The 17,500-nt window shown below is 44.1% G+C and overlaps 1 protein-coding gene across 2 annotated transcripts in view; it reads right to left on the bottom strand.

Annotated features, from left to right (window-relative positions):
* LOC128706382 (prolyl 4-hydroxylase subunit alpha-2-like) overlaps nucleotides 1–17,500 on the bottom strand; it is a 138,242-nt gene that overhangs the window by 20,290 nt on the left and 100,452 nt on the right. For both annotated transcript variants that reach the window (XM_070091387.1, XM_070091390.1), the window contains exon 3: nucleotides 327–490. In XM_070091387.1, coding sequence (XP_069947488.1) covers nucleotides 327–490 — 164 coding nt within the window. The remainder of the gene's footprint in view (nucleotides 1–326; nucleotides 491–17,500) is intronic.

Raw genomic sequence — 17,500 nt, 5'->3', positions numbered from 1 at the left:
TATATATATACACACACACGCAAACAATGAACTGCCACTAAAAAGGTCTTCAGAACTTCGTCATCCGTAATTACAGATGATGATATAGCGAGACAATGAGCTTACTCCATGACTTGTATTCTCCAGTTGGGAGGGAATATGCCACAGGTGAAGCAGAGGTGAAGAGGAGGGTGTTGCCTCTAATACATTGTTATTATCTCAAGTGGATTTTCTGTCTGTTACACTCTCTCTCTCTCTCTCTCTCTCTCTCTCTCTCTCTCTCTCTCTCTCTCTCTCTCTCTCTCTCTCTCTCTCTCTCTCTCTCTCTCTCTCTCTCTCTCCCTCACCTCTCCAGTAGTCGGTCTTGGCCTGGTTCTCGATGTGTTTCCAGTCGACAGTAATTCTCTTCATAAGATGGAAGGCATGCACTGGGTTGCCGGCCAGGCGCTCGACCACAACCTCTTCAGTAGCAGGACCCTCCGCCAGCACCTGCTCGTACTCCTGAAGGTACCTGCCGAGACGCAACCCTCTTAGAAATAACGTACATTAGAAAGAATGTACTGTTGGAAACGAGGGACGGTATTTAGGATGGTCTAAAGGGATTACTTGGAGAAAGGGATCAAGAAATCTTTCCCATTACATTTACCAAAGAATATTTAAAGCATCTGAACACACACACACACACACACACACACACACACACACACACACACACACACAAAGGTTTGCAACAAGACTAGTCCCAGAGCTAAGAGGTATGTCCTACGAGGAGAGGTTAAGGGAAATCAACCTGACGACACTGGAGGACAGGAGAGATAGGGGGGACATGATAACGACATACAAAATACTGAGAGGAATTGACAAGGTGGACAAAGACAGGATGTTCCAGAGATTGGACACAGTAACAAGGGGACACAGTTGGAAGCTGAAGACACAGATGAATTACAGGGATGTTAGGAAGTATTTCTTCAGCCACAGAGTAGTCAGTAAGTGGAATAGTTTGGGAAGCGATGTAGTGGAGGCAGGATCCATACATAGCTTTAAGCAGAGGTATGATAAAGCTCACGGCTCAGGGAGAGTGACCTAGTAGCGATCAGTGAAGAGGCGGGGCCAGGAGCTCGGACTCGACCCCCGCAACCTCAACTAGGTGAGTACAACTAGGTGAGTACACACATACACACACACATACACTGACCACCTTCATTATCATTCTCTCACAGTAAATGTCCTATCAACCATGATTATTTTGCAATTATCCCAGGAGAGAACACTCCTAACTCCAACACACAATCAGATCTCCAACCAACTGTCCAAACCACTTCCTCAACCTCAATCACATCGCCAAGCAACTATACATCCCTAAGCTGTTCCTCAACCCCTAAGCCACTTCAGATTCCGAACCCACTCCACACTTTTAAGCTACTTCACACCTTCAAACTGCTACACATCCTCAAGAGACTCTAGATCCTCAAACTACTCTACATCCATAAGTTTCAACAGATTCCATAGTCCCACCATTCCCCAAACTCGGTCATCTACATATCATCTCCAGGTCACCTCTGTATCTAACATACGCTTGCCAAGCAGGAATATACATATATATCAAAGTAATTTATGGAAAAATTAAATAGCAAACAAACGGGAATAAATGCTAGAAATTTAGGTAATTAAGAAAAATAAATTAAATTATGTGATTACAAAAGTTATGATTTAACAAGAAGAGGAAAAATTGCAAGAAAGAGAAATAACTTTCCACATCCAAAACTGACTGAGGTTTGAAGAAATGTCACCTCCAGGCTGGTGCGATTTCTCATTTTTATATAACCGAATGGCTTACTTTGTAAGATCTTCAGGGTTTATGAATGTTGTCCACAACCTGATACCCATGCATATGAGAGAAGCAACATCACGTCATCTAGTATAGTCTAAAACTGAGAAGGCAGCAACAGATCCAGAACTTCAGTGATGATAAGAGCAACAAGGACTCACAGAGACATGGAGGTGCAAAGTGCTTGACTTCAAAATAATATTTTTACGAGTTTTTTAAGAACCGACAAGAGTAACAGAGAATGACGAACCTGTGAAGCTGGATCTTGTTTACACCTCCAGTGAGATGAATATAGAGAAATTTAGCAGGAGTGCCCCTAAAGACAGGAGTAGATTAGGAGACTCGGGTACAGGAAAGGTAACTGTGAAGGAATGTGGAACGTTGAATTCAGATGATAATCCTCCAAGGATAATCGAATCAGTATCAACTTGTGGAAATAAAAGACATTGGAAGATTCCAAAATTTAACCATTAATGTAAAAAGTCAAATAGCAGGAAAACAATAACTAAGAAGAAGTGCGGGACGAAGTAAACATCAATGAGTAGAGAACGTAGTCCAAGTGCCAGTAATAAAAGCAGTTTCAAGTGGACATAGCGACCAAGGCAAAAACGGAACCAGAACTGCTTGGCAGCCACGGCAAAAGAAAATTACAGTAAATGCTCACATGATAACGAGGGGAAACAAGAGGGACTTTGTGCAATGTGCTCAGCAGAGTAGTCTGCAAAGTCCACAAATTTGGAAGGTTAACGGGTTCTCGAGGGCAAACCTGGAAGTGTCTGACACAGACGAGCCACAGGAGGGATGGGTGTCAGGAAATATTTCTTCACTTTCAAAGTGGTCAGGAAGAGGTATGGGTTGGATAAATTACCTCTGCACCGAATGTTCGTTTAATAAATCTGTGATTAGCTTTCAGAGAGCTCAACAAAGAGTCATGAGCCTGTATATGACATATGTCAGGCCCACCTTAGAATATGCAGCATCAGCACGGAACCCTAACCAGGTAAAGCATGTTACGAAACTGTCGAAATAAAAAGGTTTGCAACGAGACTTGACCCTGGCGAAGAAACACAGAGCTGCTAAGAAGGGCCAATATATCTTAAATAAGAAGAGAGGCACTGGTCATTGAAACAGCAAATATCGAACTTAAGCTTAAGGATTCTTACAGGAAACAAGAATCTCAGGAAGAATTGAAAGCCTTAAAGAAAATTTAAAAAAAAATACTTCTTCTCCCATGCCAAATCTAAGGGTGAAATAACATCCAGTATTGGGCCCCTGTTTAAGCGTGATGGGACCTACACAGATGACAGTCAAGAAATGAGTGAGACATTAAAGTCCCAATACGACTCAGTGTTCAGCGAGCCGTTACCCAGACTAAGGGTCGACAATCTAAATGAATTCTTTATGACCGAGACCCAAAATCTGATCATCTCAAAAAACCTCTGATATTATCATAACACCACAAGACTTTGAAAAGATAATAAGTGGCATGCCCATGCACTCTGCCCCAGGCTCAGACTCATGGAACTATGCGTTCATTGAGAACTGCAAGAAGCCCCTGTTTCCTGCCTTCAGAATTCTATGGAGAGGGAACGCTTACTAAAAACAACAGACATAGCCCCACTCTACAATGGTGGCAGTAAAGCAATTGCAAAGAACTACAGACCGATAGCACTAACACCCCATATAAAAACCTTTGAAAGGGCTTTAAGAAGCAAGATCGCCAACCACCTAGATACCCATCAGTTCCAAAATCCAGGGCAACACGGGTTTAGAGCAGATCGCTCCTGCCTGTTCCAGTTACTGGACCAATGTGACAAGGTCCTGGATGCTATAGAGGATAAACATAATGCAGATGCAGTATACACAGACTTTGCGAAAGCCTTCGACAAGTGTGACCACGGTGTAATAGCGCACAAAAGTAATAACAGGAAAAGTTGGTAGATGGATATATAATTGCTTTACAAATAGAACAGAAAGAGTAATAGTGAACAGTCTGAGGTGGCTACAGTGAAAAGCTCTGTTCCACAAGGCACAGTACTCGCTCCCATCCTATTCCTCATCCTCATATCTGACATAGATAGAGATGTAAACCATACCTCCGTGTCTTCCTTTGCGAATGACACCCGAATTGCCAAGACGGTGTCCTCCATCGAAGACACCGCCAGACTCCAAGCGGACATCAACCAAATCTTCAAATGGGCAACTCAAAACAATATGAAGTTTAATGCAGAGAAATTTCATCTACTCAGATATGGAAAACTAGAGGAAAGAATTCTTCAAAACTTGTCCAACCTTTGGACGAAGACCTGCTTCGACTAGTGGATGTTCCACTATGACCCAGCCTCCTCCTGCTTCGCCTCACCTGACTACAGTATATAAGCCACGTCTACGGCCCTATGCTGTAAATTCTACAAGATTGATGGACTGAACACATAGAGGAAATTAAAACTGTATCAGGGTACACAACAAATTCTGACCATACAATAGAGCACAAAAGAAATGTGACGGACCCGAGAGTGATAATGTCAGAGGATCTCAACTTCAAAGACCACAACAATGTATCTACCACATCTGCTAGAAAAACTATACGATGGGTAATGAGAACCTTCAAAACTAGGGACGCCAAGCCCATGATTCTCTTCAGATCTCTTGTTCTCTCTAGTGTGGAATACTGCTGTACGATAACTGCCCCCTTCAAGGCAGGCGAAATTGCTGACCTGGAAGGTGTACAAAGAACTTTCACGGCAGACATAAGTACGATAAAGCACCTAAATTACTGGGAATAGCTGAAGTCCCTTGATTTGTATTCCCTGGAAAGCAGGCGAGAAAGATACATGATAATAAATACTTGGAAAATCCTAGAGGGATTAGTAGCAAACTTGCACACGAAAATTACTCCCTATGAAACCAAAAGACTCGGCAGGAGATGCAACATTCTTCCAATGAAAAGCAGGGGTGCCACGAGTGCACTGACAGACAACACAATAAGTGTCTGAGGCCCAAGACTGTTTACTACAACCCAGGAACAATAAGGTCTGTTATCCTGGGTGTAAAGGGGAGCAAGGAGCAGAACAAACACAGCTGAATGACTTTGAATTATATTTTCCTTCACCAAGTGCGATTATAATTGGACGTGTTTCTTTCCACCTGTTGTCTATGTTCCCCATCAGTAAAATGGGTACCTAGGTGTTAGTCGACTGGTGTGGGTCGCATCCTGGGACACTGACCTAAGGAGGCCTGGTCACAGACCGGGCCGCGGGGGCGTTGACCCCCGGAACTCTCTCCAGATCTCTCTCCAGATAAGTATTTACAAGTATGTACACTATATACAGTTGGAAATGTGTGTACTACACGGTGAGTCTATAGACAAAGACACAGCCTGGAGACAGAATGGACAACCATGTTCAACCAGCTCTAGAATGAAAATGACAAGGGTGGAAAGGTGAGTGGTGACCACACCATCTCCACAATTGCCAGACCCACCTTCTCATTGGCTGAACCTGGGTACTGATCTGACGATGGGGCCCCATCATCCGATCCTTAGCACCCGGTTCGCTGGTTGAGGAGGTAGCCGTTTAACGAGGGTATGTACATGCGCCGAATAAAGGTTACGTATTCTTTGCATGCCTCACTGTTCAACTGCCTCCCTGCATACATAAGGCTGCAGTTCGTACATCAGTTTGCGTGCGGCCAGCAGTAACAGCCTGGTTGATCAGACTGAGCCACTACGAGGACTGGTCTCAGACCGGGCCGCGGGGGCGTTGACCCCAGAAACCCTCTCCAGGTATAATCCAGAGCTGCTGGGACAAGTCTCTGAGTGATCAGGAAGCGGATTGAATTGTTAGAAATAGCGGAGGCATACTCCATACATAGTTTTAACAATCGGTATGACAGGACCCACGAGGGTATGAGAAAATAAACTAAGTGGCATGTTAAGAGGTAAGGTTAGACACCAAAACTCTACTCCGGCAGTTACAAATAGGTGGGAGACACACACACACACACACACACACACACACACACACACGGTCAGTGAAGAGGCGGGGGCAGGAGCTGAGTCTCGACCCCTGCAACAACAAATTGGTGAGTACATATAGGTGAGTACAAATAGGTGAGTACACACAGGCCATTCCCACCTAAACAATTAGTCCAACCTAACCATAACTCTTCAATGGCCCACCAGGAGGCCACACTCGCCTCAGTGTTCGTCCTTCCTGAAGGAGACGAGGTAGTGGCTCCTTCCTCCTGCTCCCTGCTGAGATCATTGCCTATAATTATATAATCACCACTTGTGTCTCCATTATACTTTTTCTTTCTTATCGCCCGCTGAACTTTCTGTCCTGGTGATTTGAACTGATAGTTGCTGGTATAACATTGATGGAATGTTGCTTAACATCGCAACCAGCTGGTTGCTTTGTGAATAAAAGTTAGACCGTGTTGTTCAGCCAGGAAAAAGAGCAATGCAGAAACAGCAGAAACAACAGAAACAACACCATCAGTTATTAGAGCATAAGTTTATCTGGAGAGAGTTTATCTGGAGAGAGTTCCGGGGGTCAACGCCCCCGCGGCCCGGTCTGTGACCAGGCCTCCTTAGGTCAGTGTCCCAGGATGCGACCCACACCAGTCGACTAACACCCAGGTACCCATTTTGCTGATGGGGAACATAGACAACAGGTGGAAAGAAACACGTCCAATGTTTCTACTCTGGCTGGGAATCGAACCCAGGCCCTCACCGTGTGAAGCGAGAGCGTTAACTACCAGGCCACCAGAGCCCCCAACAACAGGAGCAGCAGTAACAGAAACAAAAACAAAAATAGCAGCAGCTGCAGCAGCAACACATATAACAGCTGGAGCAATGACAATAACAAAAACAGCAACAAAAAGCAACAACAACAATAATAACATCGCAGCAGCAGCAGCAGCAGCAATAACATCATCAACAACAACAACAGCACCGTCATTCCAGGGGTAAGAGAGATTTTCTTCAGGGTATATATATATACCGAAAGGTGTATATACCCTGAAGTGTATATACTGTGTTAGAGTGAGAGGGAGAAACATTCCACAGGAAAGAAAAGGATACCTAGTATTTCTAAGTTCTCACGTCTTAGATGTTCTAAGATAGTGCTTCAGCATTTTGCCAGTAGATGGCAGATGAGTCTCGTTCCGACCGAAGCTCCACCTGTTGTTGTTCCTTTGTCTGTCAGGGTTAGTATCACTATATGTAGACGCTGTCTACCATGCCTTAAGTATGTCACCCACGCCCCACCACCACTCTGCTTCATCCCTTGGTTCAGATCAAACCCTTCTGTCCTGCCGCTTTCACAGTATTTTAATCATGACAACATTCAAGCAACGTTGACGTGAGCCTCGTTCTTCCTTCCCCGCTTCCTTTTTCCTCAAAAGAGCATCGCATATTCACATAGGAAAGGGGCGTGGCACTGAGAATGAAGAGAGAGGGACATACCTCTGAAAGATACATGGCACTGAAGATATATAGAGAAGGACATACTTCCCTCAGGAGGAGGGCTCTGCAATGACGAAGAAGAGAGGGTCATACCTCAGGAGGAAAACTCATCACCACTAAGGAAGAGGCGAGGACATAGTACCAGACAAGCTCTCATTATTCACATCATTTTAGCCAGCAGCGGTGAGCAAGTGGCAGCTTCTGGCTGTAGCAGAAGTGATCTTGTGCCCCATTCACAGTCATAGTTGTTACATCAAATTTCTTCTAGTCTTCATACGTGTTTTTTTAACCATGGTCAGTGTCTTCTCGGTCGCGGCGTCCCTGATCACTTGCACCCCAGGCTCGTATTAACACCAGTCTGCCGTCTTCATGACATTATAAAAAGTCAAACTTGTTCAGACTGCATTCTTGAGAGTAGTGCTGATTCAAAGGGAAATTACTCCACTCGCCTGTTAATAGCAGCCTCTTCTCTCTCTCTCTCTCTCTCTCTCTCTCTCTCTCTCTCTCTCTCTCTCTCTCTCTCTCTCTCTCTCTCTCTCTCTCTCTCTCTCTCTCTCTCTCTCTCTCTCTCTCTCTCTCTGACTCTAAGAATCAGTTCCTCATCCTTATTTTTGTTCCCAAGGAAAAAATACGCAGACCTTCACACTGCCATAACCACATACTGGAGGAGTGAGAGTTACCACTGCAAGAGGAGTGAGAATTGCCACGGCAAGTGCAGAATGAACTTCGTGCTGAGCTGAGGTGTCATGGGCACAAACCCTGTGCCTTTGCAACTTCCTTCCTGCAGATATAAAAGATACTTCCGATATAGTTAGATATTTTAAAGAGATAATAAGGTAAATTCTATCCGCAAATGTATCTATTTGTCTTGCATAATTTATCCGAGAATTATAGTGGCGTAATATTAAAATTGTATATTTGTATCATTTTACAGGTACAATTACAAAGCGTTTGATAGAAGTTTGTGTCTATGATAATAATCTTTATTTCTACAAGTACATGATACAACTTATAAAGACCATAGCTGACATCAGTGGCATACTATATAAACAGCTCCTGTTTATGCAGAGCATTTCTAGCAGCTTTGGTTTTAATTTTGTTCCCTGGGTGCCACCCACATCAGTCGACTAACACCCAGGTACCTACTTGCTGCTAAGTGTACAGGGGCAGGATTCGAGCCACAATTCCGAGCTTTATCCCTTCTTATGGCCTTTTTTTTCTTTTGATAGTTCCTTGCCTCTTAAAACTGTGATTGGAATTTTCCTCCGCTAATTTCTTACCCAGGTCGTTCCTGTAGGTAACCAACGCGAAGTTGAAGAACTACTTTCTTATATCCCTGTGACCTAGTAATGGTTCATTTTCATTGAGTTCCGTATGCCCTGTCTGTCCTACCAAGTCCCATCTAGGATCTTGTACGTCGTTATCATGTCTCCTTTGGTTCTTCTGTGGTTTAAGCGCATTTGGTTCTCCTCCTTCAGTCTCTCCTCACAGGTTATTCTTTTTGACTGCGGGACGAGTTTCGTTGCTGTTCTCTGGATTTTCTTGCGTTTTCTGGCTTCCCAATTTATCCTTCTTTCTCTCGTTTCTCAATTGTCAAGACTTTACACATACTGGGCTTGATTTCCAGTAGCCACCTTTCTGAACCTACCATGTCCGTATGTACTATGTCGCTAACATCTCAGTTTCTTTGTTTTTCTCTTTAGATTTAAATCATTAGCAGACAGAGACACAGGAATTTATATTCGCTTGTATATTGTTCATGAATGTAGATGATGATTGTTCAGCTAACACTTCTGTGGCTTGCTTGTACCAGCTGCCACCAACTACGACGCTACATTCTCAGCTCATATCTCAGTAGCTTTCAAGGCAATTCTATTATCATGACCCTCAACCCAAGTCTCGGTACTGATCCTTATTGGGCCCCCGATCGTAGCACTCATCAGTCATCATTTCCGTTACATGTACTCCGTGACCCGTCACTCAGTCGCCTTTGTCATGTGCATCATTTGATCATTTGTAGCGCACTAACTGTCGTCCCTGACTGATTTGTTAATTGCTGTTCACTCCCTAGTAGTTCACTCCAGATGTAAGCAAGTCACAGTACCGTACCTGAAGCATTTCACAAATAACCAACATTTTGGGAAGGAGACAACAGGGAACATCATTGAGGTCTTGGGCAATTATGCTAGATGATGCTCCTCTGATGTTTATTCTCCAAAGAATTGGTTATTGATGCATCGAATATCTTCTTAGAGGCCAGGAAAATACCGTCCACTCATGTCTATCTGCCCAACATTTCATCATTCAGTTTGTTCTTCTTAGTTACTAACCTCAAACTGAGGCTGTATTTCCAGGCTGTCATCTACGGTATTTTCACAGCTGTCATCTATGTTCCCTTGCTTGCGCCCTCTTGAGTTAAACCGCATCACCCTCTCTCCCTTGCTAGTGCTTGGAGTATCCCTCATGTAGTGGTGATATCCACTCTCATTCTCCGTCTTAGCTTGTAGTGCATGTGTGTGAAGCATCTTGAGGAGTAACTGTGTGTCCGGCCAGTAATTCCGAAGTTTTTGCCTACGATCTCAAATCTTCGGGTTTTTCATCCAGAAATGGAGAGGATGAGGCTGTGGGAGGAGGAGGGGAGAGGAGGAGGAGGAGCGACGGAGAAAAAAAGAAGGAAATTAAAGAGGGGAAGGGGTGAACGCAGGGGAGAAAGGAGTATGGGAAATATGAGAAGTATAGGAATGACGAAGAAGGTGGAAAGATAAAACTAAGAAAGAGGGAGGAGGTAAGAACAAAGAGAAATAGGTTAAATTTAAAATTAACAACTATATATATATATATATATATATATATATATATATATATATATATATATATATATATATATATATATATATATATATATATATATATATATATATATATATATGAGTCTGTATGTGTGAGTGCAAGTGCTCACCTAGTTGTGGCTGCAGAGGTAGATTCACAGCTCCTGGCCCCGCCTCTTCACTGGTCGCTAGTAGGTCACACTCCCTGAACCGTGAGCTTTATCATACCTCTGCTTAAAGCTATGTATGGATCCTGCCTCCACTACATCGCTTCCCAAACTATTCCACTTCGTGACAACTCTGTGACTGAAGAAATACTTCCTAACATCCCTGTGATTCATCTGTGTCTTCATCTTCCAACTGTGTCCCCTTGTTGCTGTGTCACATCTCTGGAACATCCTGTCACTGCCCACCTTGTCAATTCCTATCAGTATTATATATGTCGTTATCATGTCCCCCCTATCTCTCCGGTCCTCCAGTGTCGTCAGGTCGATTTCCCTTAACCTCTCCTCGTAGGACATACCTCTTAACTCTGGGATTAGTCTTGTTGCAAACTTTTGAACTCTCTCTAATTTCCGTAAGTGTTTGGCTAGGTGTGGGTTCCAAACTGGTGCTGCATACTCCAATATAGGCCTGACATATTCAGTGTACAGGGTCCTGAATGATTCCTTATTGAGATGTCGGAATGCTGTTCTTAGGCTTGCTAGGCACCCATACGCTGCAGCAGTTATTTGGTTAATGTGCTCCTCAGGAGATGTGCCTGGTGTTATACTCACCCCAAGATCCTTTCCCTTGAGTGAGGTTTGCAGTCTCTGGCCCCCTAGACTGTACTCCGTCTGCGGTCTTCTTGGCCTTTCTCCAATCTTCATGACTTTGCACTTGGTGGGGTTGAACTCCAGGAGCCAGTTTCTGTACCAGGCCTGCAGCCTGTCCAGATCCCTTTGTAGTTCTTTCTGGTCTTCGTCCGATTGAATTTTTTTCATCGACTTCACATCATCTGCAAACAGGGTCACTTCTGAGTCTATTCCTTCCGTCATGTTCACATATCAGAAACAGCACAGGTTCCAGGACTGACCCCTGTGGAACCCCGCTCGTCACAGGCGCCCACTCTGACACTTCGTGTCGTACTATGACTCTGATGTCTTCCCGATAGGTATTCACTGAGCCATTGCAGCGCCTTCCTTGTTATACCTGCCTGGTGGAAATAAATGGTACAAAATACCGACACAATGGAAAAATAAACATATAAGCAATATAATGTGATCCTTTATTGACAACGTTCCGCCTGTATAGTGGGCTTTATCAAGTCACAAACAGATCTACCTACGTGAAAGGTACGTGAGTATTTATAGGATGGAGTCAGGTGGAGAATGCTGGGTACGTTGGATCTGATAAGGACCTGCAAGGGACTGGCGGGTGTGTTAGTAGTTATATGGGATAACTATGAAGAAGTTTCTTGGCAAGGGGTTCAGCTATGTTATAGAAGCCGTTGTTTTGGGTGAAGTTCTTGGATATACAGATAACTGATGATTCCAGGATTCTTCGGTATTGAGTGTTGTCTTCTCTGGCGATAAGTCTTGCGTTTATGTAGTTGATTAAATGGTTGTGTGAATATTGGTGTTGAACACAAGCATTCCTTAAATCGTCCGATCTGCCTGCGTACTGGTGTTCTGAAATACGTGTTTGGAGGTATCTGGTTATATCGCCCACGTATAATTTGCAGCAGTCATTACAAGGGAATATGTATACCCCTGCAGAGGATCGATGGCTTGTGTAGTAGGTACTTTGGTGAATAAGAAAGTTTCGTCCAGGCTAGAGAGTTTCTTGTTCCTGTTGCTGATGTTGCGAATGCGACTGAGAAGATCACCCAATTGTTTGAGATGTGCTAGACTGATTGTGCCCAAGAGTTTAGACTTACTAGGAAACTCCAAACTCTTTGCGATAATAGTCAATGGAAAAGTTTTTTAAGACCTGAAATTATTCAAAATCTTTCATCTCGTCCACTGTCAGAAACCGAAGCCCTCAGCTTAGACCTTAAATTTGTCTCAGCAATCACGAAACCGAAACAAGACCTTAATTTCATCGCTAAAAACTACAGGCACAATGACTCCGATTTCCAAAAATGCTATCATTAAGGCATCATCGAAGCGGCCATCTCAACATACAGCTCTCCAGTCATACCTCGACGTTACATCATTGCACTTAAAGCTTCAGCAGAAGACACGACTATCAAGGTTACAACCGCTGATGAAGGTGGTGGTGTCGTAATCTTGAACACTGACGATTACAGGAACAAAATGCTCAATGTACTTAATGACCCAGATACCTACAAACCTCTCACAACAAACCAAGTGGACAACCTTACCAAAACATTTCTTCACAGGACTCTCCTCATTCTGAGGGACTCAGCACAAGGGAAGAAACTTCTGCACACCATTCCCAGCAACCACAGACCTGCCAGAATGTATGACCTGCCAAAAACTCACAGGCCCAGGTATTCCATTGAGGTCCATATCCTCGGGAATAGGCAGTGCTCCCTACCAACTCTCAGGGATTCTCGCTAAACACCTCTCTAAACTCTTGGGCACAATCAGTCTAGCACATTTCAAACACTCGGGTGATCTTCTCAATCGCATTCGCAACTTCAACATCAGGAACAAGAAACTCTCTAGCCTGGACGTAACATCTCTATTCACCAAAGTACCTATTACACAAGCCATCGATCTCTTGCGCAGGAAAGTTGACGATTCACTTGACCTTCCTATTCCAGCTAGCGATTTCATCCACCTTGTTGAACTATGTGTTGACTTTACGTGTTTCTCTTTGGAAAACCACCTCTTGCAGCATACTTCTCGACTACCCATGGGCTCCCCACTCAGTGCCGTCCTGGCGAACCTATACGTGGAACATCTGGAAGCCGAGCGATTTTCCACTAATATTCCCTCTTCTGTCACCTGGCTCCGTTAAGTTGACGACATTCTCATCATAACTCCCAGACGCTCAGTCTCTCCCAACGTTCAAGCTCTCCAGCACAAACTTAACCAGGTCGAGCCTTCAATCTAGTTCACACTAGAAGAAGTCGACAACATTCTTCCTTTCCTTGATGTTCTTCTCTGCAAAGCTGACCAAGAACTTTGTTCATCTACTTGACCTTCTTCACGGCTACAACAACTAACCCATCAGTTTGGGTAGGACTTACTTCCACTGGGGAATCCAGCCTACCAGTGACTATGCCCTCGTCTGCTACACTTCCCTATTCACTGACGCCTATATAAGCGCCAGTCTCCTTGCCTCTGCTTCAGAATCTCTACAACCACGGTGCTCTAAACACCACCTCCAAGGCTGAGGGACTGATTACCTCATCTATTGTATATAGTTCTTCTGTTTTCTTGTTATGTCCAAGAATTTGTATTGATAAAGCCACTGGATAGCGAAACGTCTACAATGAAGATAACCAGATGTTGCACAAGTGTCTTAACTTTCATTCAGTCGAGTTACCTGATCTGTTACTGTCGTCTGTGATGTAGTGGTTCACACTTTGTCTTTGCTTCTATTTTATTCTCCAGTTTTCTCTCAGCATCTCTCCTTTACATCTTTGTAATTTTCCCACGTTCTTCAGTTTTTTTCATCTTTGCATCCCTTCTTAAAGCAAGGATTTTCTTTGTCTTTATTTTTTTTCACTTTCAGGAATAAAGTTGCTTTAGAAAAGCACGTGAGCAAACACTAGGACATACTTATTAGACAACGTTTCGGTCCTGGGACCTTGATCACTCCCCTCTGTTTCGCTCTTTCCCACGGCACTGCATTCATTAATTCTCTAATCTCTTCGAGGTTTCCTCTACTAAAATCTGGCTTCTCTCGCCCTCCATCTGCCGTTCTTCCATCCACCTGCCGTTCTTTCATCCACCTGCCGTTCTTTCATCCACCTGCCGTTCTTCCATCCACCTGCCGTTCTTTCATCCACCTGCCGTTCTTCCATCCACCTGCCGTTCTTTCATCCACCTGCCGTTCTTCCATCCACCTGCCGTTCTTTCATCCACCTGCCGTTCTTCCATCCACCTGCCGTTCTTTCATCCACCTGCCGTTCTTCCATCCACCTGCCGTTCTTTCATCCACCTGTCGTTCTTCCATCCACCTGCCGTTCTTACATCCATCTGCCGTTCTTTCATCCACCTGCCGTTCTTCCATCCAATTGCCGTTCTTTCATCCACCTGTCGTTCTTCCATCCACCTGCCGTTCTTACATCCATCTGCCGTTCTTTCATCCACCTGTCGTTCTTCCATCCACCTGCCGTTCTTACATCCATCTGCCGTTCTTTCATCCACCTGCCGTTCTTCCATCCATCTGCCGTTCTTTCATCCACCTGCCGTTCTTCCATCCAATTGCCGTTCTTTCATCCACCTGTCGTTCTTCCATCCACCTGCCGTTCTTCCACATACGTTCAGTTCCACAAGTTACTCCAGGTTTAGTACATATGGTCGCAGGTGCCAAGAGGCTCTCATTATCTATCATCATCTATTACAGCTTTGTCAAGCATTGATACTAAGTATTAAAGTTTTGCTGACTCATTTCTCTCTCTCTCTCTCTCTCTCTCTCTCTCTCTCTCTCTCTCTCTCTCTCTCTCTCTCTCTCTCTCTCTCCCTTGTGGGGTCCCAGTTCTCCCAATCTATTTCTTCGAGGTTGAAATCATCCATATGTGTGTGTGTGTGTGTGTGTGTGTGTGTGTGTGTGTGTGTGTGTGTGTGTGTGTGTGTGTGTGTGTGTGTGTGTGTGTGTGTGTGTGTGTGTGTATGTGTAAATCAAGACAGACGTAAAAAACGTAAAACGATACGTAATCCTGGAGACTCGAGCAATTTCAGTACGGCAGCGCAGGCGACTGCCCTCAGATTGTGGTAACGGCGAAGCTTTCCTTGTTTGGTTGTTAGGGGTTGTTAGTGTGGTGGTTGATGGTGTGTTATTGTTACTGTGGTGGTGGTGCTACTTTTGCTGCTACTGTTGTTGATGTGATTCTTAGTGTTATGGTTGTTGCGGTTGTTTTGATAATGTGGCTGTTGTTTTTGTTGTTGTTGTTCTAGCTGTTAGCGGCGTAGTTGTTCATCGTGTGGTTATCGTTGTGGTATTTTTGATGTGGTTACTGTTGTTGTTGTTGCTTTTGTGATTGTTGTTGGTATGGTTATTGCTCCAGTGGTTGCTGTGACTTGTGCGGTTGTTTATAGTGGTGGTCTGGTATTGTTACTGGTATGTTGTTATTGCTGTTGGTGATGTGGCTCTTGACGGTTTGTTTGCACGTTGTTAATATATGGTACAATTGGTCTGGATTGAGGACTATATTACAAACACAAAGCTGTGTTTGTCAGCAACTACATTACAAATACATCATCCAGCCCCTCAGAGCTGGGATACGTTCCTATGATAGAACAAGCATTGCCTCTCTGGATCACCGTACTGAGGTGCTGGAAGAGGATAATGCCTGCTCTGTGATCCACAGTTTCCCTAATGAGTTTGTGTTGCCTAACTCTCCTAGGAACATGGATGTCCATTGTTTTTTTCCCGTGAGTCGAGAGTTCCCGAAAGTGGAACAATATTCACAATGCCGTGGCTATAATAATAATAATAATAATAATAATAATAATAATAATAATAATATCTTTATTTACTACAAGTGCATATACATGTACAAGGTATACAAACCATAGCTGACATCAGTGACATACTACTATATAGAAAGCCCCTTGTGCTGAGCATTTCGGGCAAATTAGGTGAGCTTTATCCCAGGATGCGATCCAAACCAATCGACTAACACCCAGGTAAATATTTTAAACTGATGGATGAACAGGGACAGCAGGTGTCTTATGGAAACACGTCCCTAATATTTTTCCGCCGTACCGGAGGAAATTCGAACTCCGGACCTCAGTGTGTGACCTGAGTGCGCTAGTGATCGAGTTACGGGACAACTAATTCGCTACATAGGTGAGAATGCTTTTCGCAATGGTTCAGATATTGCCGATACTTCGTCGGTAGGTTCCTTTCCTATGTGAGGGGTTTCGGTGAACGAAAGTGTAATGACGAACGGATTCCGCTCGATCTTTCCACCCTTCTGTTCTCCCCTTCCCCTGTTTTTTTATTTTCCAACCTCATCAATTTCCTCCCTATTTTATTTCCACTTCCCTCTCAATGATGGTTCTCAGCCAGGCAAAACTGTGGCTTTTTCTTGGAGGTTCCTCACTGTAATACGACTTACCTCTCACTCTCTAGTTTTTCAGAGTTGTGAGTGAAATTACTCAGAGAATATTCGTCACTCTTTATCTCCTCCTCTCCTACTCTACTACCTGCTTCTGGGTCTCCTAGTTTTCTTCCTCCTCCTCCTCCCCCCACTCCTGCTACTGCTGCTTTTCCTCTTCCTGCTCCTTCTGATTCCTTCTGCTCCTCTTCTCCTTTCTCCCCCTCTTCCTTCTCCTCCTCCTCCTCCTCTTCCATCTTCCCGTTACACTTTTCCAACAGCGTCAATCTTGAATCTTCTAGCTACGCACCAAAAACCAACGTCCACAATCATTCCATTTTCTCAATGTCTCCTCCCCACTGAGAATAATACCGACAATAACGGCAATAAATTAAGAGAGAAAATAATTACTCTGTCAAAAGAAAAAAAGTTGTTTGACTATAACCTAACAAGTTGCACAAGACTCGCGCGAAGTCACGTATAACACACAAGTACATGTACAAGGTATACAGATCATAGCTGACATCAATGACATACTACTATATAGAAACCATACCACGGGCGGGATTGAACCCGCGGTCAGAGAGTCTCAATCCCGCCCGTGATATGGTTTGTTTGCAATCGTGTCATTACGATTTCGTGAGTCATACTATATAGAAAGTCGCTTGTTACGCTGAGCATTTCGGTCAAATTAGGTCAGTTTTGTCCCAGGATGCGACCCACACCAGTCGACTAACACCCAGATACCCATTTTACTGATGGGGGACATAGACAACCGGTGTACGGAAACAAGCCCAATGTTTCTACCCTCGCCAGGAATCAAACCAGGACCCTCGCCGTGTGAAGCGAGAGCTTTAGCCACCAGGCCACGGATCACCGTACTGTTCACTGACTTTGTTGAACAACAAGGTCAGTGTTTATTCTTGTCATCCCTCTCAGAGTTCACCGAACACCAGTGAGGGACAAGATCAATGAGGTCAGTGTTTGCTAGTCACTCCTGGTCAAATTCCTTGGTCGCCAGTGAAGGTTAAGGTCATTGTTTACGCTAGTCATCCCCTTGTACAGCTAACCAGCCATCAGAGGAGTAACTGTTTTCCCTTGGATTTATAAAACTTGTGTCAATCTGACGCTGTGTAGTACGCCAGCACATCGAAACTTATCCAAAAAAAGTTAATGTG

Source organism: Cherax quadricarinatus, chromosome 3, assembly GCF_038502225.1.
Source record: "Cherax quadricarinatus isolate ZL_2023a chromosome 3, ASM3850222v1, whole genome shotgun sequence".
NCBI lineage: Eukaryota > Metazoa > Arthropoda > Malacostraca > Decapoda > Parastacidae > Cherax > Cherax quadricarinatus.
The sequence above is the reverse complement of the archived record's forward strand: the minus strand, read 5'-3'. Positions and strand labels throughout refer to the sequence as shown.